Below are 27,599 nucleotides of genomic sequence, written 5' to 3' on the forward strand. Positions count from 1 at the left end.
TCTTATCGATACTTCTAGATCCGTGACTTTACTCTACAACTTATTCAAAATCCATTGTCATTTACAATCTGTGGCTTTTTCGATCTGGACTATGCATTGATACGTAATGTATGTCAAACGCATAATTTTTATTATTGATTTTTAAATTTATATTTATATTATACACAACTAATATAGATTATTTTTAGGTGATCGCTACTGTCATAACCTACCTCGTTATTCTCATCCAAATGGGAAACGTACCATCAGAATTTATCGTTGAAAATTCAACATTAATAACTAATGATTCGAGAGAAATTTAAAATCTATGTTACATTCATATTAATCTGGAACACTATAAAGTATCTTGGTAATTCTTATAGCATTCAAATATTTATAGTAACCTGTTTAAATTTCTCTTAGAGTGCAGTTTTTATAGTAAATATACATATATTATTGCTAAAAGTATGAATATTCTATTATGTCTGCTATGAGTTGTGTTCATCGAAAACAAACAAACATTGCGAGACTTGCTAGAGATGCAATGATTAGGGAGGCAATAACCGGTATATAGAATAAAACTTATTAAATTTATTTATTCAATTGTATGTTCAAACAGATCATTTTTATTAGTCAAGTAAAAGTAACACTATATCGAATCGCATTTTAATTATTTTTAATTGATCTATTGTAGTGGCCTTGCTCAACACGTGCAATGTAATTTTTTCTTATTTAAATATTTCTAATTTAATTTAATTTTCTCGACAGTTTCGTTGTCAGTATTGTCATTATTGTTTTCGAGTACTATTTTAAATTTACTTGAAAATTTGAACTTAATAGACCGTTTCATGTAGAATTCTGTAGAATGTCTAAAAGTCTCAGTAATATATAAAACATATAGATATTCTGAAAATGGGAATATATTTTTGTTTTTTAAGCACAAACGTTTTATAAAATGACAAAGAAAAATAAACGTTCTTCTACTTTAATAGCGATAAAATGTAACGTCGATAAGATATTTCGTTTAATAAATAATTTCTTATTGATTTTCATTAGATAACGAGGTAATATCTCTTAAACGAAGAGATAAGGGTAAAGAAGATATTTAGTATGATGAAAAACGCTGAATAACTAAGTGGTACTTTGTATACCAAGCAAAATGCAAGTCATAGTAGTATTTATTCTGAAAACATTGAAGTATAATAAGAACAGGTCGACCAGTAATAAGAATTAGTATCATTCGAAAATTCCAGCAAGAAGACGTTTGAAAAATTCTTAGAAAAGAAACTTTAAAGCTTTTCTTAAAATTAAAAAGTGATATTGGTAATAAGACAATTAAAAAAACATTAAAAATGTTCCGATCGAAAGAGTTTCAACGGGCTGTTATGCCATTGATTATCGTGAATTCGATCTTTTATATTGGATTATTAGAATACTTCGTTGATAGAAGGATTCGCACGATTGGTTTTTTTTATATCATTGGTTATTTAATTTACTACAGTATATTAATTTATACGTTTAAGGATATAGTATTTATGTTTAGAAATGCTCAAGAGACAAAAATGTCAGGAATAATAACATACATTCAGTTTTTTGAATACACCTTTCTCTATATGATATTAGTTTTCATTGGTATAGCGAAAAGGCAGGTAAAGATATTGAATTGACAAATTTTTTCTTTAAGTAGTTACTGTATTAGTAAGAGATATATATTACATATAATAATAGTTGAACAACTCGATAAATTAATTCATTTTTATAGCGGATAAAATTGTTCGTACAACAATTGGAAAATTGTACCCAAGCAGTTAATGATATAAACGTGTCGCGAAAATATTTTTCTCTTTTTCGTTATCAGTGTATCACAAGTGTAATTTTAATTATTATGATAACATACATAGTTACAAGCAATGTTCTTTGTCTTTCTTATTATAAATTATCGTTAAATTACGGTTTAAAATTACAATACTTTTACTTCACAAGTAATCCTACCATAACAATGATGATCATCGACTTTAATTTTGTCTTTTGGATGAGGCAAGTCAATTGTTCCATTCATTATAAAAAGAAATTCATATTTACTGGATATAATGAGTGATTTTAATTAGATGTATAAAGATGAAATTTGTTCAATTGAATGCTATACTTCAAAGCATGCTGACGACAACTGTCTATTCTCCACAACATAAGAGAGTGCTTCGAATGGAAGATGATTCTTCGTTCTCTACTATTTATCGAACGTACAAAACAAATGAGGACTTAGTAAAATTAAAAAAAGTCAAGTAAGTCACTGACGATTAGTTTGAAACGATATATTATTCTTCTTCGATTTTCAATAACTTTCTTTTATTCTTTTTATTAAAGACAAATCCATTTAGAATTGATAAAATGTGCTAGAATTATAAACGAGACTTATGGGTTACAAATTCTTATGTCCATATTTTCATCCGTCATATGTATCACTACATTGTCATACAATCTATATACTATCTTAATTACAAACAAAAATAACGATCGTCTAGTACGATTGTGTACGGAGATCTTTTGGATTTTTCATTTTATCCTGAAGGTTTTTGTAATAAACAACATATGCGAGACAACGATGACAGAAGTATGTTCTTTTTTATTATACTTATTCTTTTTTTATTTATTTTTTTTCTTAATAATGTATCTGATATTTTCAAACTGTACAATTTTTTTTTTAATTTTGTTTTGGAACTTTGAGGAATGTTAATAGAAGTCCATATTCAATTCTTTTATTTTTCTATATGCCATGAATACTGGAGACATTCTTTATGAATTATATGAACCTTCAACCAGCAGTAAATTTCGTGATGAAGTAAGAAATAATTGTTATATTTTAATATTGAAATATGTATATGAAATATATGAAATCTATAATTATTATTTTCAGATTCGTAATTTTACAATTCAACTACTCCAAAATCGTTTGACGTTTACCGCTTGCAGATTCTTTGATCTTGACCATTCATTAATATACAGTGTAAGTCGAAAATGTAATTTTTGAGATATTTTTTATCTTTCCATTTTATGAGAATGTAATATTTCCATACATATTCTAGTCAATTGGTTTAATTACTACTTATCTCGTCATTCTTCTTCAAGTTGGAGATAAACCTAGAATATTACTCAACAATACAAACTATAATTCAACGCCAATGATATAACAAGTGAATTATAATTTCTTTATCCAATAAATGTTTGTATATAATGCACAATATTTTATATAGTACAATATTTTTTTTACTTGATACCTTTTCATCTTTTTATCTTTTCTTGGTTAATAAAGAAAAATAAGAAAAAAAAATAGGAAGGAAAATAGAAAAGGATAATTAATAATTTCTTATTCAGTTTTATGAAGTAAGGAGGTAATATTTGTAATTCGTTTCATTCAACGATTAAAGGAAAATTCCGAACAGAATGTATTAACTATGCCAAATAAATTTCGTATCTAGTCATAATTTTCTCTATTTAAGGAAGAAAAATAATTTGCGATCTTTTCTTCTCTTTTTTCCAATAATATTAAATGTTGTTTTATAAGGGGAAGTAGTTTCCCGATAATTTTCTTTTAGATCGAATGAAACATGTTTATTGTATTTCTTTTTTTTTTGATATACAAATTTTTCTAAAGAGATACTTTTTTTCTAAATTGTTGACAATTAATTAGTGAATCTTAAAATATTTTTCTTTTTTCTTTGGATACTTATAATAATGTTCTATACGTAAGTAATAAAAAATTTAGGACAACAGATATTACTTTTTCCCAAATTTAATTTCTCGTCAATTTCAATACTCTTATATTATAGTATTATTTTAAGTAATATTTCTTAAAAGAAAAATATAAATACGAAGTACAGATCTTAATCTATTAAACGAATAATTCTTTCCATTCACAATCAAGCACGAGCATTCAACAATTAAAACTAGAAAAAAGTGAAAAGTAAGAAGATTAGGTAGAGCCTGCATAAAAGATTGTAGAAAACACATGAAACATACACGCATTGATTTTACATTTAATTAACAAGATTTTGTTATTTTCATATAATTTTTTATACAAAATAAAATGGCAAAAATAAATAAATATTTTTATTCTCTTTAAGTCTAATAGTCTCCTTTAATAATGATAAAATCGTTACGTTATTACGTCAATATAACGTACTACTAATAAAACAATTTTATTGATTTTCATTTGATGATAAGATAATATGTATAAATATTAAATAATGCCTTCCATAGAAAAGAAAGAAAAAAAAAAGAACGAAGAAGATAGAAGAGATAGGGTAAATAGAAGTTTTGCTCCGAACTAACAATGGAAACATAATAATATGAATTACGATAACACTAGAATGTAATAAGAATGGAAAAACTAATAATAAGAGTTAGTATCACTCGAAAACTCTACTAAGAAATCGCGAGAAATTTTAAGAATCTATCAAGTTTTTCTTGAAAGTAAAAAGTGTTATTTTCAATAGCAAAATTATAAAAATTTTTTAAATGTTTCGACTAAAAGAGTTTCAACGTTCTTTATTGCCATTGATTATCGCAAATTCAATCGTTTCCACTGGCCTATTAGAATACTTTGTTAATCAAATAATTTGTATGATTGGTTTTATTTATATCATTTGTTGTTTAGTTTATTACATTTCATTATTTAATACGTTTAAAAATATATTAGATATTTTTAAAAGCACTCATACGACAAATATAACAAAAATAATATCCACATTAACGTTTATTGAAAACCCCCTTCTCTATATCATAACAATTTTCATTGGTTTAATAAGAAGAAAGGTAGAATGTTTTCTATTAATTGACAAATTTTTATTTAAGTCATTATTGCATCATTGAGAATAATATATTGTAGATATAATGATAATTAAATAACTCAATAAATTAATTTGCTTTTATAGCAAGTAAAATTGTTCGTAAAACAATTGGAAAATTGTACACGAAGAATCGATGAACTAAACATACCGAAAAATTATTCCTCTCTTTTACGGTATCAATGTATCGTAGGCATATTTGCCATTTTTTTGATATTAGGCTTAATTATTGGCGATATATATTGGTACATTGATATTAATTTATCATTCAGCTACAGTTTAATGTTACAATTCTATTATTACGACAATTATGCTTTCATTGTAATGATGATCATTAATTTTACTTTTGTTTTTTGGATCAGGCAAGTCAATCAATTTATTTTCTACAAAAAATGATCAATTTTATTAAATCTAACGAATGACTTCACGTAGATATATAAAAATCAAATTTGGTCAATTAAATGCGGTACTCCAAAAGATGCTAACAACAAATCTGAATTCCCCACAACATAAGAGAATGCTGCGAATGAAGAATAACTGGGAAAATGAATCTTCGTTATCTACTATTTATCGAACATATAAAACTAATAAGAACCTTATAACATTAAAGAGATTCAAGTAAGTCACTGTCATTAATGCGAAACCATTCATTATTCTTCTTGGATTTTTAACAATTTTCTTTTTCCTTTTATTATAGACAAATCCATTTGGAATTGATAAAATGTGCCAGAATTATAAACGAGACATACGGATTACACATTCTTATATCCATATCTGTATCAGTTATATATATTGTAACAATATTGCACGATTTATATTCTACATTAATTTCAAACGAATATCACTCTTGGATAAGAGAATTTTGTAAGCGTTTCTGTTGGATTATCTTTTTTGTCATCCAGATTTTTGCGATAAGCAATATATGCGAAACAACAATGACAGAAGTATGTTCTTTTTACACGTTATTCATTCTTTCTTTTTTGTTTTATCATATATCTGATATTTGCAAAATGTACAATTTTTTGGATCTTTGAGGAAGTTCAATAGAAGTACATATTGATTTTGCTTATTTTTCTATATGCCGTGGTAACTGGAGACATTCTGTGTGAATTATATGATCCTTCCACCAGTAAGACATTTCGCGATGAAGTAAGAAACGATACCTGTCACTGTATAATATCAAATTATATACTAAATGTGTAATTTTTTGTTTCAGATTCGTGATTTTACGTTTCAATTAATTCAAAATCGTTTGACCTTCACCGCTTGCGGATTCTACGATTTAGATCATACATTTATATATAACGTAAGTTGGAAATTTTTTATATTTTTCATTTTATAAGAATTTTGATATCTTTTTGCATTTTATAGGCGATCAGTTTCATTACTACCTATCTTGTTATTCTTATGCAAATCGGAGATAAACCAAAAGTATTCTTCGATGATACGAATTATAATTCAACGTCGATAACAGAACGAATGAATTAAAACGTTCCTTTATACGATAAATGCATAACACGTAGTCGACATTATTTTAATCAGTATTATATATTACTTTACGTCACATTTATTCATTTTTTTGTGTTAATAAAATTGTGTCAATAAAAAAAGAAAAAGAAAAAAGAATAAATAGAGAGATGTACAAGAGAAGATAACATTTGCGTAACGAATAATTTTTTATTAATATCTATGAAGTAAAAAGCTAATGACTAATTTATTTTATTGAATTATCGCGCATAGTAAAATGTTAGTTCCCACCTCTTTTAACTCGAACATAGTAACGGAAACAATGAGCCGTAGTATCACGTCAAAACTCTGAAAAGAATGTTCTACGTTCGTCATTTTTCTACGAACCAAGTTTATCGATCAGTGTGTTTGAAATAATTAATCCTTTTGAGGGAATAGGAAGAAAATAAATTCCAAGTAATAATAATAAATAAATAAGAAAATAAAAAATTCAAGAGAATAACTTGAAAAATATCTTAGAAATGTCGCTTTCGGCTAAATTTCGATATAGCATCAAACCGTTGATAATAATGAATTCGATTTTCACTACTGGTTTAGTGGAATATTTCGTCAATGATAATATTAACGCGATTGGTATAGTTTACGCTTTCTTCTCTATAATTTTCTACATTTTGATTGCCAGTACACTTCCGTTTTCCACGCAAATTAGTTTCCGCGATGAACGACCATTACTGATACGACTAACGAGACAATTGCATATTTATAGCGGCTATGTATTTTACATCATTAACATTATCGCTGGGATTCTCAGAAGAAAGGTAAAGTTCTTTGTCCTTTTAATTTATTGAATTTATCCAGATGCTATCTTAATCCATTCTTCGTTATCTTTTGCAGAAATTGAGACGTTTTATGTTGCAAATAGAAACTTGCGTTCGAACTATGGATCAACTTAATATTCCGATGAATTCGTCTAAATGTTTTTGGCAACAATGCTATCTAATATTGTTCTTGGTTTTTATCTTAATAATTATGATAGTATCGGATCATCGATGGTTAACATTGATCAAGACAAAGTACTGGATATTAATTTTTTTTTACCTCGAACGATATCCCTTTTTCACGTGGTTATTATCCGATTTTACTCTCGTGTTCTGGATCAGGTAAGTAAATCTTTTGATCTATCATAAAACAACTCAATATTTATCTAATTTAATTTATCGAAGCCCAAACTTAAAGTAGATATGTAAAGATAAAATTTAATCAATTGAATGAACTACTAAAAAACATGCTTACGACTACTATCGATTCACCGCAACATAAAAGAGTCCTTCGAATGAGGAAGAATGATTCTCCGTCATTTAATATTCATCAAAAGTATAAATTGAATGAAGACGTCATCAAAATAAAAAAAGCCAAGTAAATAAATTATAGCGAAATTTTATAACAAAACTTTTTTGATTTTCTCTATTTTTCATTTTTTATCGTAGAGAGATACATCTGGAATTAATCAAATGTGCTAGAAATACAAACGATGCGTATAATTTACATATATTAATGTCTGTACCAGCAACTTTCACTTTTATTATTTTTCTGATTTACCATGTATACTATTATTTAATGGCTAAGGAATATCGTACGCAACCCATAAAATCCTATATTTATTTATATTGGATTTCTTATTTTGGATTGAAAATTATCACAGTATGTTATATATGTGCAACAACTGTAACAGAGGTACATTAATTGAATATTCATTATTTTTTTATTTTGTTATAATTTTTTTTCATATTTCAACAAAATATCAAAGGAAATAAGTATTGATATCATGTCATATTTCTTTACATGCGGCGAACACTGGAGATATCCTTTGTGAATTGTATGAACCGTCAACCAGCAAAAAATTTCGTGCTGAGGTAATAATTGATAAAAGCAAATTTAATAGAAATTAATCTCAATTTTTTACTTCTAGATCCGTGACTTTACCTTACAACTTATTCAAAATCCATTGTCATTTTCATCATATGGCTTTTTTGATCTCGGCTATACATTGATACGTAGCGTACGTTCAAAACATAATTTTTACATAATCGATTATATTAGAGATAACTAATATTGATTATTTTTAGATGATCGGTACTGTAACGACTTATCTCATTATTCTCATTCAAGTTGGAGATCTATCATCACAAGTTTTATTTCATAATTCGACGTTATCCGTTAGTGATTTGTGAGAAATTTAATATCACTATTTTATGTGTAGGTTCATTTAGAAATATGCAAAATGTTTGAAAATTGAATCTTAATAATTTTTGCAGCATAAAATATTTATAGTAATCTGTATATGTTACTTTTTTAACACTCTATATTATACTATACAGCACACATATTGATGCTAAAAAATGTGAATACTATCATATTCTGTTATATACGATGGACGAAGCAATAAAAGTATGAATTATGTAATACAACAAGATTTTTTCATTTCTTTCCTAAAAATTTGTTGTAATTAACAAATTGTCAAAGAAAAATATTCAAAAAAGAAAAAGCAACTATATCATCGATTTTCACAAAGAAAGATTCAGACATAGACTATATCTATCCAATTGGTTAATTTCTTGTTAATCTCCATACTCTTATCTTGCATAATACAATTTTTCATAATATTTTTTGCAAGATAAATAGGACTTTGAAGTACAGATGTCATTTGAATAAATGAATAAATAATATGATTGATTATAAGATCGATTAGATAATTCTTCTAATCGAATAATAGTACGGCTAAATTGAAGTAACTTTAATAACTTTTCATCGCCTATTACAATAATCTAGTTGGAACGTAATTCTTTTTATATCTAGATAGTTTCTTTCTCAGTACTGCTATTATTATTTCTTTTTTATACTACAATTTTCATTTAATTTATATTTTGTAAAAAGAAGAATGTAATAAGAAATACAATAAAAAAAGTGTCAAACTTTCCTCAACAAGAATTTGATACTTCTCTTTTTATCCTTTCACTGTCTTACACATTGTTACGAATTATTCATAATAATGGTATATTACGAAAAAGAGCATTATCGACTCGATAAGTTTCACAGCGCCATACTCGAGCAACTAGAACGCATTATCATAATATCCTTCGAAGATATCTCATCGGTCTCCGTAGACGTCTTACAAAATAAGAGAACTAAAAAGAGACAAAAAAGATAAAGGATTAGATCTTTTCAAATTAACTTATCCAGTATGCAAAAAAATGTGATTTGATTGTTGACAAATAAAAAAGACAACGAAATAGCACTATGAAAAATTTAATCGAGAAACTTAGAAAACAAGAAAATGTTCGAGATATGTTTAGATCTGACAAAATAAAGTATGAAAGAAAGAAGAGCATCAGAGATGTTTTACGACCGATCTATATCTTAGGCATTATTTTTGGATTGCGTGTTTTCGAATTTCCTCGAAGTCATTCAAGACCAATACTTAGTTTTCTTTATTCTATGTCACTTTTCTCTCTTTATCATACCGGATGGATTTACCAAAAAGAACGCATTTATGGTACTGGGATATTTAATTTAAACAGAACTGTAACCTATATCATATCTATCACACAGCAGGTGTCGGTATTTATAATACTCATAATGGGATTATATCAGAGCAAGGTGAGTCCACAATATTTATATATAATATATCAATATTAACAGATTCCTTCTACGAAATTTATTAATATTATTCTTACATCGAACAATACACAGTCATCAAAATTATTTGTCACAAAAATAAACGAGATCGACAAAACGCTTCAAGTGCTAGGTTCATCGGCATCTTTCAACAGCATTTACAAAAAAACGATAATGAATATAATAATCACAATCTTTTATTTGTTCTTTTTATTCACGATAATTATCGTACAAATGATTTTATCAAAGAAGATGATATATGAATCGTTCATAATATATTTCTCTTTGATGATATATATATATATTTTCATGATCGAATTTATATTTATAATCGAATTCTTTACTATTATAAGGTATGTAACAATTCTAAAAATTACATACTCCATTTCTACTATAAATTGAAAATCATTAATAATCTTAGGTGCATCAAATCGGAATTTCGCCGAGTAAATGAACTTCTTAGCGACATCAATGTTTTACCGATTTCTTCTATTGCTTTGGAATTACTTGAACATAAAGAAGCTGATGGTTCCTTATCGATTGAAAGATCTCTCCCTGTAGATTCAAAAAAAATATTTATCGCTCGACCGTCATTATGTCAAACACAGTCACGATTACAAGTTGCAAGTCACAAAATAAATAGAAGCAGGAGATTGTTACGAACGATCAGGTGAGCTAAAGAAGCAAAGTATCTATTATTTGAAATTTACTTGAAAATTTTATTTTTTTAGACAAGTTCATCTAGAATTATACAAAATGTCAAAAAGTTATAGCAATATGTACGGAATACAAATATCACTAGAAATGGCAATTTCTGTATTAAATAATATATACTTATTATATAATCTTTATATAACATTCGAAAAAAAAACAGAAAATAATAATAATTTGATTTTTGATTTTATTGTATTCATATTATGTTGCTTACAATATACATTAAAGATCTTTGTAATCAATTACATCTGTGATAAAACAACGAAAGAGGTAAATAATAACGAAATGTGTAGGTATTGATTCGTTATTCTATTTTATATAAGCATTTCATGATTTTTCTAGGCAGAACGCACCAGCGAAATTATTCATACATTTTATGGACAAAATACGGATTTCGAGATAAAAAAAGAGGTTAATATTTCCATGAAATTTGTCAAAATTTATATAAATCAACATTTTTTTCTTTACAGGTAGAAATATTTTCTTTGCAAATGATGCAATGTCGTACCGCATATACCGCATTCGGTTTATATAATTTTAATTGCAAACACATTTGTTCAGTAGGTATAATTATTTATGTACAATCGAACTATAAACAATCGGAAAGATAATGACAAATACAATAATCTTTTTATTCTTCAGTGTATCGGTATCATAACAACATACATGGTTATCATGATACAAGTAAACAATTCAATAGAACAAGAATCATAGATCATTGCGATAGTCTTTCATCTAGCGAATAGTACAAATGTTAAAAGTGTTATATAAAAATTTACGAGTAAATTCTTACATGAAATAAAATGGCAAGGTAGAATAAATAGTTTTATTCGTATTCAAATGTAATATTTCGATTGTAATAACAATAAAATGTAACATCAATATAATGTTTCGCTACTAAATAAGTTTTTATTGATTTTCATTTAATAATAAAATAATGTCTATAGATATTGAATAATGCATTCTATCTAAAAGATAAGAAATATATTTAACATGATGAAAGAAGTAAGATAAGAAGGAAAGTGGTAATATTCGAAGCTAATGATGCGAACCATAATAATAAGTACTACTAAACACTCCAACATAATAAGAAAAGAAACTACCAGTAAGAGTTAATATCTCGCGAGAGCAAGTAGTCTATTGAAAATAGAAAAAAATCTTTTATTTTTCTTAAAAGTGAAAAGTAATATTTCTAATAAGAAAATTCAAAATAGTTTTAAAATGTTTCGATCGAAAGAATTGCAACGATCCGTTAGGCCATTAATTATCGCAAATTCAATTGTTTGCACCGGATTATTAGAATATTTTATTGAAAGACCAATTCGTACAATTGGTTTTGTTTATATCATTTGTTTTTTAATTTCTTACACTACACTAATTTTTGGGTTTATGAATAAAATTAATATTTTTATAGAAGTTCAAACAACAAAAATAGCAGAGATAATATCCAAATTTTATTATTTTCTTAATGCCTTTCTCTATGTCATAACAATTTTCGCTGGTTTTGCGAGAAGAAAGGTAGAATATTTACGATTAATTGAGAAATTTTTTCCTTAATTGGTTATTGTATTATTAAATGATATATTATATGTAAAAAATATTCGCGATAAATTGAATAGATTCATTTTTACAGAAGATAAAATTATTTATGGAGCAACTGATAATATGTACACGAGGATTTGATGAACTGAATATATCGACAAATTATTATTCTCTTTTTCGGTATCAGTGTATCATAGGCACAATTTTAATTTTTATTATATTAGGCATAATTATAGCCAATGTTGTTTGGCTTTCCAAGATCAACTGTGACAACGGATTGAAGTTATTGTTGCACTTCTGTGAGGATTACCCTCTCATCGTAACGATAATCAATGACTTTACTTTTGTCTTTTGGATCAGGCAAGTCAATCATTTTATCTATAACACAACGAGTCAAAATTTACTAAACAATAACACGTGGTCTCAAATAGATATATAAAGATGAAATTTGCTCAATTGAATGTTATACTCCAAAATATGTTGACGACAACTATAGATTCCCCACAACATAAGAGAATGCTTCGAATGAAGGATAACTGGGAAGATGATTCTTCGTTATCTATTATTTATTCAACGTACAAAGCCCATGAAAACCTTATGAAATTAAAGAGAGTCAAGTAAGTGAGTGATAATTAGTCCGAAACGATTTATTATTCTTTCTTGACTTTTCAATTTTTTCATTAAAGACAAATCCATTTGGAATTAATAAAATGTGCCAGAATTATAAACGAGGCTTATGAATTACAAATTTTTGTATCCATGTCTACATGCGTCATATTTATCATTGCATTGTTGCACCAAATATACTCTATCTTAATTGCAAAAGAATATGTTGTCATTTGGAGAAAAGAAATCCATATGTATTTCTATTGGATTTTTTATTATGTCTTCAAGATATTTGCTGTAAGCAATATATGCGAAACAACGACGACGGAAGTATGTTCCTTCTAATAATTCTTATTCTTTTTCCTTTTTTTAAACTATATATATATATATATATATATATGATATTTATAAAATCTTTTGGAACTTCGAGAGATGTTAATAATTGTATGTATTGATTTTTCTTCTTTTTTATATGCCATGTACACTGGAGACATTCTTTGCGAATTATATGAACCTTCGACAAGCAAGACATTTCGCGATGAAGTAAGAAACATATTTTACCAATTTTTATTATTAAAATATACATCAAATATATAAAATGTATAATTTTTATTTTCAGATTCTTAATTTCTTGTATCAACTAGTCCAAAATCATTTGACCTTCACCGTCTGTGGATTCTATGATATAGATCATACATTTTTATATAGTGTAAGTTAAAAATACATTTTTGCCTTTTTTTATTTCTTATGTTACCAAGATTTAATATCTGTGTACGTGTTTTAGGCGATCGGTTCGATTATTACCTATCTCGTTGTTTTTATTGAATTTGGAGAGATACCTAAAGTATTGTCCAACAATACGAACTATAATTCATCGTCGATGATATAACATATGAATAAAACTTTCCTCAAATCTATTTCAAACGATATCATATTTCGTTTTGTATTAGGCATTTTCATCTTTTCTGTGTCAATAAAAAAAATCGAGCAAATCGTGGCTTCGAGGAAAAAGTAAATAAAAAAAGTAATAAAGTAATGCGCCCTCAAGTATGACGCTGTGGATAATAAAGTTATTTTCTTGAAAAATATCTTAAAAATCATTCTTTCGTCGAAATGTCGATATAGCTTCAAAGCATTGATAATAATAAACTACTGTCTTAGTTGATATTAATAAAATAAATACCAAATTAACGTCATGTAAATGACTTGAGTACATCAAGGGTACATTGACATGCATTTTAATTATTCTTCATCATCTATTACAATAACCTACGTGCAACGTAATTCTTTTTATATCTAAATAGTTTCTTTCTCAGTACTGCTATTATTATTTCTTTTTTATACTAAAGCTTTTCATTTAATTTATATTATATAAAAAAAGAATGTAATAAGAAATACAATAAAAAAAAGTGTCAAACTTTCCTCAGCAAGATTATGATACTTCTCCTTTTATTCTTTCACTGTCTTACATATTATTACGAATTATTCACGATAATGATACATTACGAAAAAAAAGCGTTATCGACTCGATGAGTTTCACAGCGCCATACTCAAGCAACTAGAATGTATTATCATAATATCCTTCGAAAATATTTCATTAGTCTCCGTAGATATCTTACAAAATAAAAGAACTAAGAAGAGACAAAAAAAAAATAACGGATTAGATCTTTTTAAATTTACTTATCCACTATGCAAATAAATGTGATTTGATTGTTGATAAATAAAAAAGACTACAAAATAGTACTGTAAGAAATTTAATTAAGAGATTTAAAAAACAAGAAAATCTTTGAGGTATCTCTAAATTTGATACCTTTCTTTTGTTGAAACAATTATTTACGTACATTTAAGTTATAAGAAAAAAAAAGTGTAATGAAAAACATAATAATCTTTTTATCCTTCAATGTGTCAATATCATAATAACATGGTTATCATGATACAAGTTAGCGATTCAATAAATTAAATAAATAATTTTAATAAATTCTTATATGAAATAAATTGTGAAAAGAGAATAAATGTTTTTATTCGTAATTTATTTTAACAGCAATAAAATTAAATATGAATATAACGTTCCGCTTAATGAATACTTTCTTATTGATTTTCATTTGGTAATACAGTAATGTCTATAAATATGAATGAATATCTTTCATCGAAAAAACAAGAACGAAAAGGATATTTAACAAATTGATAGAAAAAGTTGAACGAATAAGAAAGTCGTAATTTTTGCACAAGTAAAATGTAAGTCATAATAATATTTATTATGAAAACACCTGAGTATAATAAAAACAGAACGACTGGTAAATTAAGAACTAGTATCGCTCGAAAATTCTAATATGAAGTCGTTTAAAAAATTATAAGAAAAGAAATTTAAAAATTTTTCTCATAAGTGAAAAGTGTTATATTCGATAAGAAAATTACAAAAATCTTTTAAATGTTTCGATCGAAGGAGTTTCAACGTTCCGTTATGCCATTGATTATCGTGAATTCGATCTTTTGCACCGGCTTATTAGAATACTTTGTCGATCGTACTATTCGTACGATTGGTTTTCTTTATGCCATTTGTTGTGTACTTTACTACGTTATATTACTTTTTATATTGAAGGATGTAATGAATATTTTGTTTGGTTATGAAAAGACAAAAGTGGCAGGAATATTGACAAAATTTACCTTCATTAATAACGCCTTTATGTATGTCATAGTAATTTTCACTGGTTTCTTGAAAAGGAAGGTAGAAATTTCCTTTACATTGTTATTTTATTATTAAGACTGATATATTATAAGGAACGATAATCAAATATCTCAATAAATTCATTCGTTTTTACAGCAAATAAGATCGTTTGTGCAACAATTAGAAATTTGTACACAAGGAATTGATGAAGTGACCGCATCGAAAGATTATTCTTCTCTCTTTCGATATCAGTGTATCGCTAGCGTAATATTATTTTTTGTGGCATCAGGTTTAATTGCAATCGATATTTTTTGGACTTTCAAGGTAAATTGTGACTACAGTTTGAAGATATGGTTTTATATCTATGACAATTATCCTCTCATCGTAACGATGATCGACGACTTTACTTTTGCCTTTTGGATCAGGCAAGTCAATCATTTCATCTATAACACAACGAGTCAAAATTTAGTAAACAATAATATGTTGTCTCAAATAGATATATAAAGACGAAATTTGCTCAATTGAATGGTATACTCCAAAATATGTTGACAACGACTACAGATTCCCCACAACATAAGAGAGTGCTTCGAATGAAGGATAACTGGGAAAATGATTCTTCGTTATCTACTATTTATCGAACGTACAAAGCTCATGAAAACCTTATGAAATTAAAAAAAGTCAGGTAAGTTAGTGATAATTAGCCCGAAACTACTTATTACTTTTCTTTGACTTTTCAATAATTTCCTTTTATTCTTCTCATTAAAGACAAATCCATTTGGAAATGATAAAATGTGCCAGAATTGTAAATGAAGCTTACGGTTTACTAATTCTTCTATCCATGTCTACATCGATCATATACATTATTTCATTATTATATGATTTTTACATTATCTCAATTACAACCCATTATAACCACTGGATAAATGAGTTCTTTGCACATTTCTATTGGATTTCTTTTTTCATTATGAAGATTATTACAATAAACAATATATGTGAGACCACGATAACAGAAGTATGTACTTTCTAACAATACATATTCTTTTTTCTTTTCTGTTTAACCATATATTTGATATTTACGAAATGTGCAATCTTTTGAAATATGTATAAATGGAAATAGGAATATATGTATATTGATTTTCATTATCTTTTTATATGCCTTGAAATCTGGAGATCTTCTGTATGAATTGTACGAACCTTCAATTAGCAAGAACTTTCGCGATGAAGTAAGAATCCATGAGTGGCAATTTTTAATATTGGAATATATATTAAATCTATAATTGTTTCTTCTAGATTCGTAATTTTATTTTTCAACAAGTCCAGAATGGTTTGACTTTTACCGCTTGCGGATTATTCGATTTAGGTCATACATTTATATACAGTGTAAGTTGAAAATATTATCTTTGTTTATCACTGTATTTTTTATTTTCCATTTCATAAGAATTTAATATTTCCGTACATGTTTTAGGTGATCGGTTTGATTACTACATATCTTATTATTTTTATTCAAATTGGAGGTAAACCGAAAATATGGTTCAATAATACGAACTATAATTTATCGTCGATGATATAACAAATAAATTAAAATATCCCGTTATTCGATAAATCTGTTACACGTAGTCGACATTACCTTAAACAATATGATATTTACACAGCACCTGTTTCCCTTGTCTATATCAATAGAAGAAAAAATAAATAATAAAGTAGAAAGCAGGAAAAATTAATATCTGCTTATTGAATAATTTTTAATTAATTTCTACGTGGTATAGTGATAATATCTATGTAATAATAATATCTGAATTTCATCAAACGATTACACAAAGAAAAAAAGCAATTTGCACCTCTCCGAACGCAAACGTAGGTTAAAATAATATCCAATAAGAACGCTATAAAATATACAAGCAATGAGTTATGAGCAGTCGTAGTGTGACGTCAGAACTTCACAAAGAATGTTTTCCATTCGTTCCTTTCCTACGTGCTGTGAATATCAAGTTCTTCGATCAGTGTGTTTAAACTGATTAGTGCCTGTGAAAAAAAAAATAAATAAATAAAGCTGTTTTCTTCTTGTAATGTCTTGGAAATATCTTTTGTATATTAAAACTTTTCATTTAATTTATATTTTATAAAAACAAAGTAATATAATAAGAAATATAATATAAAAAAATATCAAATTTTCCTCAGCAATATTATAATGCTTTTATTCAAATCGTTATACTGTCTTAGACATTATTACAAATTATTCAAGATAATAATACGAAATAAAAAGAGTTATCGTTATTGATTAGTTCTACAGCGGCATACTTGAGGGATTCAGACACATTATCTTAATATCCTTTGAAGAGATCTCATTGAACTTCGTTCTTGTTTTATAAAATAAGAGAAAAATACATATATAAGGAATAAAGCTTTTCAAATTGATTTATCTACTATACAAATAAACGTGATTTAATTTTCGACGATCAAGAAAGACGAGAAAATAGCCATGAGAAATTTAATCCAAAGATTTAGAAAAAAAAAGAAAGATCGAAGTATCCTTAAAATTAACATAACGAAGTATGAGGGATCAAAAAATATAAATGATATCTTACGGCCGATCTATATTCTAAGCATCATCTTTGGATTACGTGTTTTTGGATACCCTCGAAGCCATTCAAGAACAACACTTAGTTTTCTTTATTCGATTTTACTTTACTGTATATATAACATTTCATGGTATTATACTGACAGACAACTTTATAACACAAAAGTGTTTGATTTAAACGGATTTATAACTCATTTTACATATATCATTAATCTTATAGTGATATTTATTATACCTACACTAGGATTATATCACAGTCAGGTTAGTCCAAGAAATATGTATGATATATTAATATTAACGATTTTTCAATGAAATTTTGATCAATGTTTTCGTAAATGAACAATTCACAGACGAAGAAATTATATGCAAAAAGGATAAATGAGATCGACAAAACGCTTCAAACGTTAGGTTCATCGGCATCTTTCAACAGTATTTATAAAAGAACGATAATGGAAATAATGATCGCAATCCTTTATTTGTTCCTTTTCTGTACGGTAATAATTATAGATTGGATTTTAAAAGATCAAGAGATTTATAAATCGACCGTAATGTATTACGCAATATTTCTACATATATACAGTTTCATGGTCAAATTTATATCGGCCTTTGAATTCGTTACCATTATAAGGTAAGTAATCATATTGAACTGCATTTTTATTGTAAATTAGAAATTTTGAAAAATCGTAGGTGCCTCAAATCGGAATTTCAACGAGCAAACGAACTCCTTAGTGACATTAACATTCTACCGATTTCTTCTATTGCTTCTGAATTAATTGAACATAAACAAGCTGATGGTTCCTTATTAATTGAAAGATCTCTTCCTGTTGATTCCAAGAAATTATTTACTGCTCTACCGTCATTACGTCAAGCACATTCACAAATGCAAGTTGGAAGTCTCAGAATAAATAGAAGCAGAATGTTGTTACGTACAATTAGGTGAGCCAAACGAACAAAGTAAAATTTCATTTAGAATTTCCATGAAAATTTGATTTTTTTAGACAAGTTCACCTGGAATTATACAAAATATCGAAAAGTTTTAGTAATATATACGGCATACAGGTATCCCTAGAAATGGCAATATGTATTTTGCTGAACACACGTTTGTTATATTATTTGTATGGAAAGTACCAGGAAAAAATAATGGATATAACCAAATTAATTTTTCAAACTATTATAACGTTGTTGTTGTTTTTACAATATTCAATAAAGATTTTCGTCATTAATTACATCTGTGATAAAACAACGAAAGAGGTATAACAGAGAGCATTGATTTGTCGTTCTATTTTATATTACGATTTATATGCTGATTTTTCTAGGCTGAACACACCAATGAAATAATTCACACGTTTTATGGACAAACTACGGACTACGAGATACAAAAAGAGGTTAATATTTTGAAGAAATATTTCAGGATATAAATAAATTAACGTTCATTTCTTTACAGGTAGAAATATTTTCTTTGCAAATGATGCAACGTCCTATCGCATATTCTGCATTTGGTTTATACAATTTTAATTGCAAATACATTTGTTCGGTTGGTACTATCATTTACTTCTCAATTATGTTACAAAAAGGATTTTCAGGATTGACGTAATTAACTATATTGTTCTTTAGTGTATAGGTATCATAACAACATATATCGTTATCATGATCCAAGTAAACGATTCAAAAAGAGAATCATAAATTACTCTGATAGTTCTTCATTCTGTTCATTATACAAACGATAAAAATGTTACTATAAAAATGTACGAATAATTTCTTATATGAAATAAAATGGCAGAAGAGAACAATTATTTTTACTTGTTTATTTTAATAACGATAATAATTAACGTCATTATAGGAGAAGATAAGATATAATTTCTTATTGATTTCGATTTGATAATGAGGTAATGTATATGAATATATATGAATAAATATCTTTCATCGAAAAAACAAGGATGAAGAAGATAATTAATATGATTAAAGAGGTAAAGTAGTAGAAAAATGGTAGTTTTTATTGTAAGTTAAAATGTTTAATACAATTTAAAATGTTCCTTTATTCGATAATTTTATCGCACATTATTGAAAAGTAGAAGAAAATAAAGTAATCGATATTACTTTAAACACTATCATATTTTGTTTTACATCATTTCACCTTTTTTGTATCAATAAAAAGGTATATGAAAAAAGAAAAAATAAAGAGATAGGATAACATCTATCCAATTAATAATTTCTTATTAATTTCTACGTGATAATACCTGTTTCATCGAGCGAACGCGCGAAAGAGAAGGGTAGTTTCCACCCTATTGAACGTGAACGTACGTTAGAATAACATCCAATAGTCGTCATAAGATATAATGCAAGTAATGGATTATGAGTGGCGTAGTGTCACATCGAAACTCAACAAAGAATGTTCTCTATTCATTTCTGTTCCACGAACTTGAAATAATAGGTTTCTCAATTAGTGTGTTCGAAATAATTATTGCGTTCGAGGAAAGTGGTGGAGGTGAAAATATGTAATATGTCATATAAAAATATGTAAAACTCTTTTCTTTACAAATATCTTTAAAATGTCTCTATCAGCAGAATTTCGACATAGTATCAAACCGTTGATAATTATGAATTCGATTTTTACCACTGGTCTGGTCGAATATTTTGTTGATAATAAGATTAACGGAATCGGTATTGTTCATGCTTGTTTTTCAATCATTTTCTACATTTCGATGACCAATGTTCTTTCATTTTCCTCGGTAACGTTTCAAGATGGAAGACCGTTTCTTATAAGATTAACATATCAGTTATACATTTATAACGATTACACATTTTACGTTGTCACTATTATCGCTGGGATTCTCAGAAGAAAGGTAAAAAGTTCTTCGTTCTTTTAATTTATTCAATTCACCTTCATTTCTATTTTACGACATCTGATGTTATCTTTTACAGAAGATAAGACACCTCACGTTACAAATAGAAACTTGTATTCGAACTATGGATCAATTGAATATACCTATGAATTTGTCTAAATGTTTATGGCAACAATATTATATGATATTAATTTTTATTTTCATCTTAATAAGTATGATAACAATTGATTATAAATGGCTATATCCTTCCGAGACTCACATCTGGTCAATTTTTATGACATATTACATCGAACGTTATCCATTTATCATATTATTAGTGACTGATGTTACTTTTGTATTCTGGATGAGGCAAGTAAATCTTTTGCGATATACCGTAAAATAAATAATACCGTTAAATATTTATATCAAATTTTATCAAACCATAAACTTATAATAGATATATACAGATAAAATTTAGTCAATTGAATGAACTACTAAAAAGCATGCTAACGACTAATATCGATTCGCCGCAACATAAAAGAATCCTTCAAATAAAGATTAGTAAGAAGGATGATTCTCTGTCATCTAGTATTTATCGAACGTATAAATCGAATGAAAACGTTATCAAGATTAAAAAAGCCAAGTAATTATTATATAATACAATTTTATAAAATTTTTATTTTTAATTTTTTATATTTTACATTTTTTATCGAAGGAAGATACATCTGGAACTAATCAAGTGTGCTAAGAATGTAAACGATGCATATGGTCTACATATTTTAATGTCTATATCAACAGCTTTCATTTTAATCACTGTTATATCTTACAATCTATATTATCATATAACTACCGGAGTCTACCGTACGCAAATTTATCAATTTTTTCATTTCTTATATTGGATTTCTTATTTTGCGTTCAAGATAATCATAGTAAGTCATGTGTGTGAAAGAACTATATTAGAGGTATGTTTTTTAAATATTCATTATATTTTTCGCAAATTTCAATGGAATATTGAACGAAATAAGTATTGATGTTATATTATTCTTCTTTACATGCGATGAAAACCGGAGATATCGTCTGTGAATTGTACGAACCGTCAACCAGCAAAGAATTTCGTGCTGAGGTAATAATCGACAAATGGAAATGTGAGGGATATTATTTATATTTTATGATCCTTTTAGATACGTGACTTCACTCTACAACTTATTCAAAACCCACTGACGTTTACAATTTGCGGTTTTTTTTATCTCGACCATACATTGATACGTAATGTACGTTTACAGTATAATTTTTACTATTGATTTGTAGATTTTTACTAAAATTATAGACAGCTAATATGTATTATTTTTAGGTGATCGGTTCCGTCACAACTTATCTCGTTATTCTCATTCAAGTTGGAAATGTACCAATACAAGTTTTCATTGAAGATTTGAATTCATCGTCTACATAAGAGATTTGAAATCATTGTTACGCATTCTAAACTATCTACGAAATACGTTCCGTTTTATTATTTTGTATTATTAAAAAAAAAGGAAATGTAAATTTTCATTCATTGACAATAATTCTAGATACATTATATATTATATTAACACGGTATAAAAAATTAATCAATATCTAAAATGGTTAAGCGCTTGTTTATGATGAAAATTATAATAAAAATGTACAGATTCTAAGATATAATAAAATTGAATATAACTATACTACCGTTTATTATCTAATCTCCTGATCGGTTAACAAGGAACGATCGATTCTCACGTACTCATCCCTAACAATTTTCCACCAATTAAGAGGAAGATAGGGGAATACAGGCTCATCTCAATTACAGTTCCCTGCTCGTATAGGGTGGGATAAGTACAGACAGAGGCGTTAGTCCGTAAAATTCAACTAGGTACCTATACAACTCGATAGACAGTAATACAGTAATTATACAATTCTTAAAGCAGAACCCTTTAAGAAATAAATGAAGCAAAATATTATTGTTATCACCATTAAAATCAAATTGTAAAAAACATGTCACTGAATACAAATTTATTTGAAAAATGCATATTACGTTAAATGTAATTGTCATAGATTCTCGTTATAGAGGTGTCATGTAATATTGAATTATAGTGTATGTAATCGATATGATAACATCAGGATAATAATTTCTTATCTTAAATTTTTCATCGATAGAAAATGTCTATATGCGAATAATAAATAGAACATTTTCGCGGTAAGTTACCCCGTATTGGTGACGATGTAGTACAAAGAGGAATTGTTCGAACACACGTTTTTGAAGAGGGGATAGCATTAATTGGGAATTAAGGGCGCGAACGTCGGTGACTGTCCGAGGCCACCTGCTACTATAGAAGTATCGTTGAGCCAAAGGGATTGATTTATCGCACCCATGGGTATACTGGAGAATAGAATGTAGAGGGGTGTATCGAGCCTTTCTTATCTGACCCTTTATGGAGAATTATTTAATCGAAGCTCTCATATTGTCGGTTAAACTGATACTAAATCATCTAGTTTCTTTAAAAATAAATAAATAAATATAGAAATTTATGTAATAATTGAATATATGTAATAATAATAATTGAAAAATATGATAAATTATAATAAAAATATAAAGAAACCTTATTTTCTTACATTTAATATTTATGTTAGATGGAAATGTTTGTGCTAAAGGAATATAAAAAAGAAATAATTTTCGATTTATCGCAGTTTCCTTTTACCAACTAAAAATGCACCCTCCATTTATTTGACGATAGAAATAGAAGCCTATGTACAGAGATTATGTAGAAGCCTACATACTTAGGATACGTAGGGGTTTCCTCGTGTAAACCATATGGGATGGATTAGAAACAGTAGCCCTCGAAAAGGAAACGTAAACAAGAGTTGTAATCCTAATAATCCGCAAATATCATTTATCATTCTGAAGCAGATTCACTGTAATGCGAAAGACTACCCTTAAAAAATATCGAAGTCATATTTTCTCTTATAAAACTTTAGGGTTGCCTATACTAGAGGTTCCTACATCGCAGTTATCATTTTATATAGTATTCTACATTACCGACAAGACAATAAAGAAAGATCGAAATACCAATAACGTCGGTAAAAATAATCGCAAGATAAAGAAGGTTGTTACAAAAGTAAATTGTGTATATATAACACAGTTTTAAAATTTTATTTACAAATTTATAAGTCTATAATCATAAGAATTATAATTTTTGCTTTCCATATTTTAATTTGTTTTTTAATTTTTTTGCATTTATGCCATACATTTTCAATCTAGATGCATCTAATGCAGCTATTTGATTATCTGGCTCATCCTTTTTATTCCTTTTAAATTTCTTTTTATCTATTTTGGATTTCTTTGTTTTCTGAATGCTATGTTTTTTATTCGAATTAAATCTATTAGAAACTGTCTTTACATTTGGTACCGTTTTCTCCACGTATTTTTTATCAATCTTCGAATTTATTTCTGCTTTTTCGACACTATTCTGTTGAACATTTTTAATATTTTTTATTATCTTATTGTTAATGATATCATTTGTTTTTACTTTCTTGGATTCAGTTTCACTGGAATGTTCCTTTTCCTTTCGCTTTCGCTTTTTATTGCTTTTCAATTCCGTAGTATTGATAAGTGTCGTATTTTCATCATTATGGAATGCCTCTGTAATTTCTTTCGTTTCCACATTTTCGCTAACTACTATTTGAACAGAATCATCATTACTATTTTTCACATCTTGCGAAAGAATATTATTAGCCGTAACATTATTAGATATAATGGGATTTTTCTTTTTACGTCGACGTTTCTTTTTTGTTTCATTTGTTGTTATTTCACTCTCATTAAGTACTTCGGGCTCTTCAGGACTATCAAAATTATAAAATAATTATATATAAAAACGAAATAATATTATTTCATAATATAAATATATTATGTATTAAAAAAACTTACGCATATAAACTTTTAAGTATTTTCCGTTTCAGTGTTTCATTCTGAGCCTTTCGTTGATATTCCTTGACATGTGTTTGTTCTACGTGTTCAGGCTTATATTGTAAAGCTTTTTTCAATGAACACCACTTGTTTAATTCTTTATCATCAGCCGTTAATATCTTATTAAAAAATAAAATATTTTCATTAAATATTTAAAGCAACATTATTTGTCCATATTTATAAATTTATACATATGATTCTTACTTCTTCAACTGTTAAACCATAATCATTTGGAACGACTTTCCTATATTTAAATCTACATGGTAGATCACCAATCACATCTTCATAATCTAACCCATAATACTGATCAAAGTATTCCTCATAGGATGGATGTTTTATTGGATCAAATTTTGGTTTTTCTTTTGCTATAATTTCAGCGAATCTAGTACGTCTTCTTCGTTTCTTCTTTTTTGTTCCCTCCACTAATTCTGATTGCAAATTCTGTGTCTCATCATAATCTGCATCCATCTAGTATCAAAATATGAAAATTAACACTATAATATATCATGAATTAATAATTCAGAATATAAAATTGTTACATTGAAGTCTGGATCTTCACAATGTGGTGCATCATATTCATTATCAACAATTTCATCAACATAGGGATCAAAATCGTCCCAGTTTTTATCAACCCCTAATTCTTCATCAATATCAGGAAATTCAGGTTTTATATCATCCTCTGGTGCAGCATAGTATTCTTCATCAAAAATTTCTGTCATCTTTCGATCATGTTCTGCTGGATCAAAATCTCCATCCAAATCGATATCATTAAAATGTATATCATCATTTCCTATAAATAAAACAATAAACTATTCATCTAATAATTTTTTTTTACAATAACTATCACTTAAATACTTTCACTTATAATTTATACCTGTTATTTCTTTAAGTTTTTCTATTTTCTCCTCTATTTCTTTCCTTTTTAAGGCCTTTAATTGTTTTAACTCCTCCTTCTTACGTGTTTTTTCTTCTTGCTTTCTCTTTTTTAATTCTATTCTCTTTTGTGCTCTACGAGTATCCTTTTTTCTAAGTGAGCTCTCCATTGTACGTGGATATCTATAAAAATAAATTATATATAAAGAAATAAATAATTAAAATTAAATATACATACCTTTTAATAAATTCCTGATCAGGTTCTTCAAACCTGAAATTATATTTATGTTCAAATTCTTCTTGCTTATTTATTTGGTTTTCATCTTCTGACAAATTTTCATCACTATCATGAACCATTTCATTATAATTTAAATCTTCAATAGAAGATTGTGTATTTAAAAATTTATGATTAAGCACATAATCTCGTAAAAACTTTTCATTTGGATCTAATTTAGGATCATTCCAAAAGTCACGCAATGGTTTTAATTCTTCTTGCTCTTTAGGATCGATATCCTTCTGTTGTCCTTTTAACCATTCTTTATAAGCTTCTTCTTCCTGTATAATCATAAAACATTAAACATATAAGGTAACTATCATAATTTCTATTTCAGAATAAATATAATAATTAATTTACCAGCTGTTTCTCTGTTTCACTTTTTTCCTTTGGCTTTAAAAGTTCAATATCTTCATCTTCATCATTAAGTGCTTTCTTAAAACTTTCTTTAAGTAAACGTTGCTCCTCTATATATGTCTGATCTTTCTTCTGTTCTATTTCAATTTCATCTTCAGTGTCACTATATTTTCCTTCTCTTTCAGTTATAATTCTACGTTCATAGTCTCTTAGAAACATAGCTTTTTCTTTTTTCTTCTTTTTCTGTTCATCATTTTTTTCAGCTTCATTTGCTTGATCTTCTATGTTATTAAAAAATGTTGTCTTTTTATCATAAATAAGAGGATCTTTTTTCTTTAAACTAGCTAATGTTCTATAAAATTCTTTATCAAATTGTTCATTTAATTGCTAGAATTAATTGATATCAAATTAATAAAAGATAAAAATTATTATTCAATAAATACTGAAATTTTATCACATACATCTCCTTCGCTATCCTCTTCGGAAGAACTGGAACTAGAATCGGATTCAACTTCTTTATCTAAACTTACAGCAGTATTCAAATCTACACCATACTTTGTTTTCACTACATTAGCAACACAAATAAAATATTTAATAAGAATTATTACAAATTATATAGATAATAATATACCGAGTTATAAATGCTTACACTTATTAAGTTCTTCCTTTTTACGAAAATTATCATAATTCTGAGCATAATCCGTATTTACTTTTAACTCTCCATCAGAGTCGGAATTATCACCAATAAACAATGTTGGCATTGTCACTTAAATATATAAAATAACTTTTACAAAATTAAAAAGCAAATATATTTCCATATATTACTCTAACCTGCCATTTAGGTTAGATCAGATTCAATCCGCCATGTGTCTGTATAATGTAGCACAGTGCATCGACCGCAGCGACATCATTAAATAACACTAAAAGTATCAATACCTAATAAAAACTATACACATACATATATATAATAAAAATATTTTATAAATAATTCAGTATTAATATTGTATAAGTTCTAATTCGCGCAATTTCAGGTTTTGCTAAGTTTTCAATAATTTAAATAATCTTTAATATACGAGGAATACAAAAAAACTAATATTTAAACAATAATATATTCGTTTAACAATACAAAGAACGTAACGCGAGAAAAAGTCCAAATAATTTTAATTTAAAATGAGTACTTTGAAATTTTCGTCTCGCGATCATTGGCCTTGTACAATATAAACA

At 27.1% G+C, this 27,599-nt stretch overlaps 6 protein-coding genes across 7 annotated transcripts; 5 read left to right on the forward strand and 1 right to left on the reverse strand.

Annotated features, from left to right (window-relative positions):
• The first annotated feature begins 2,752 nt into the window (after positions 1–2,752).
• On the forward strand, positions 2,753–3,173 carry LOC122637704 (putative gustatory receptor 28b). Its single transcript, XM_043830025.1, has 3 exons — positions 2,753–2,818; positions 2,894–2,983; positions 3,063–3,173. Exons 1-3 carry the CDS (start codon positions 2,753–2,755, stop codon positions 3,165–3,167), a joined length of 261 nt encoding a protein of 86 aa, XP_043685960.1. The 3' UTR covers positions 3,168–3,173.
• A 2,128-nt stretch (positions 3,174–5,301) lies between these two features.
• On the forward strand, positions 5,302–6,334 carry LOC122627291. Its single transcript, XM_043808346.1, has 6 exons — positions 5,302–5,441; positions 5,521–5,605; positions 5,726–5,767; positions 5,871–5,972; positions 6,040–6,129; positions 6,195–6,334. Exons 1-6 carry the CDS (start codon positions 5,302–5,304, stop codon positions 6,309–6,311), a joined length of 576 nt encoding a protein of 191 aa, XP_043664281.1. The 3' UTR covers positions 6,312–6,334.
• A 12,173-nt stretch (positions 6,335–18,507) lies between these two features.
• LOC122637907 (putative gustatory receptor 28b) lies at positions 18,508–19,841 on the forward strand. Its single transcript, XM_043830429.1, has 6 exons — positions 18,508–18,698; positions 18,758–19,006; positions 19,069–19,321; positions 19,387–19,455; positions 19,515–19,604; positions 19,685–19,841. The coding sequence occupies exons 1-6, from the start codon at positions 18,520–18,522 to the stop codon at positions 19,751–19,753; spliced, it is 909 nt and encodes a 302-aa protein (XP_043686364.1). The 5' UTR covers positions 18,508–18,519; the 3' UTR covers positions 19,754–19,841.
• A 607-nt stretch (positions 19,842–20,448) lies between these two features.
• Positions 20,449–21,640, forward strand: LOC122627292. Its single transcript, XM_043808348.1, has 3 exons — positions 20,449–20,913; positions 20,993–21,265; positions 21,608–21,640. Exons 1-3 carry the CDS (start codon positions 20,620–20,622, stop codon positions 21,638–21,640), a joined length of 600 nt encoding a protein of 199 aa, XP_043664283.1. The 5' UTR covers positions 20,449–20,619.
• Positions 21,375–22,662, forward strand: LOC122637756 (putative gustatory receptor 28b). Of its 2 annotated transcripts, XM_043830097.1 has the most exons (4): positions 21,375–21,535; positions 21,608–22,015; positions 22,074–22,163; positions 22,244–22,662. In XM_043830097.1, the coding sequence occupies exons 2-4, from the start codon at positions 21,923–21,925 to the stop codon at positions 22,340–22,342; spliced, it is 282 nt and encodes a 93-aa protein (XP_043686032.1). In that variant the 5' UTR covers positions 21,375–21,535; positions 21,608–21,922; the 3' UTR covers positions 22,343–22,662. The 2 variants fall into 2 exon arrangements, with proteins under 2 accessions (XP_043686032.1, XP_043686033.1); XM_043830098.1 differs by having other exon boundaries at positions 21,375–22,015.
• Positions 22,663–23,592: 930 nt separating this feature from the next.
• LOC122638020 (protein KRI1 homolog) lies at positions 23,593–27,245 on the reverse strand. The gene is made up of 9 exons (XM_043830625.1): positions 27,025–27,245; positions 26,837–26,940; positions 26,379–26,762; positions 25,983–26,299; positions 25,746–25,927; positions 25,411–25,661; positions 25,076–25,339; positions 24,833–24,990; positions 23,593–24,747 (listed from the first exon to the last, which is right to left on the reverse strand). The coding sequence occupies exons 1-9, from the start codon at positions 27,134–27,136 to the stop codon at positions 24,093–24,095; spliced, it is 2,427 nt and encodes an 808-aa protein (XP_043686560.1). The 5' UTR covers positions 27,137–27,245; the 3' UTR covers positions 23,593–24,092.
• Between the last annotated feature and the right edge of the window lie 354 nt (positions 27,246–27,599).

Source organism: Vespula pensylvanica, chromosome 2 (genome assembly GCF_014466175.1).
Source record: "Vespula pensylvanica isolate Volc-1 chromosome 2, ASM1446617v1, whole genome shotgun sequence".
Lineage (NCBI taxonomy): Eukaryota > Metazoa > Arthropoda > Insecta > Hymenoptera > Vespidae > Vespula > Vespula pensylvanica.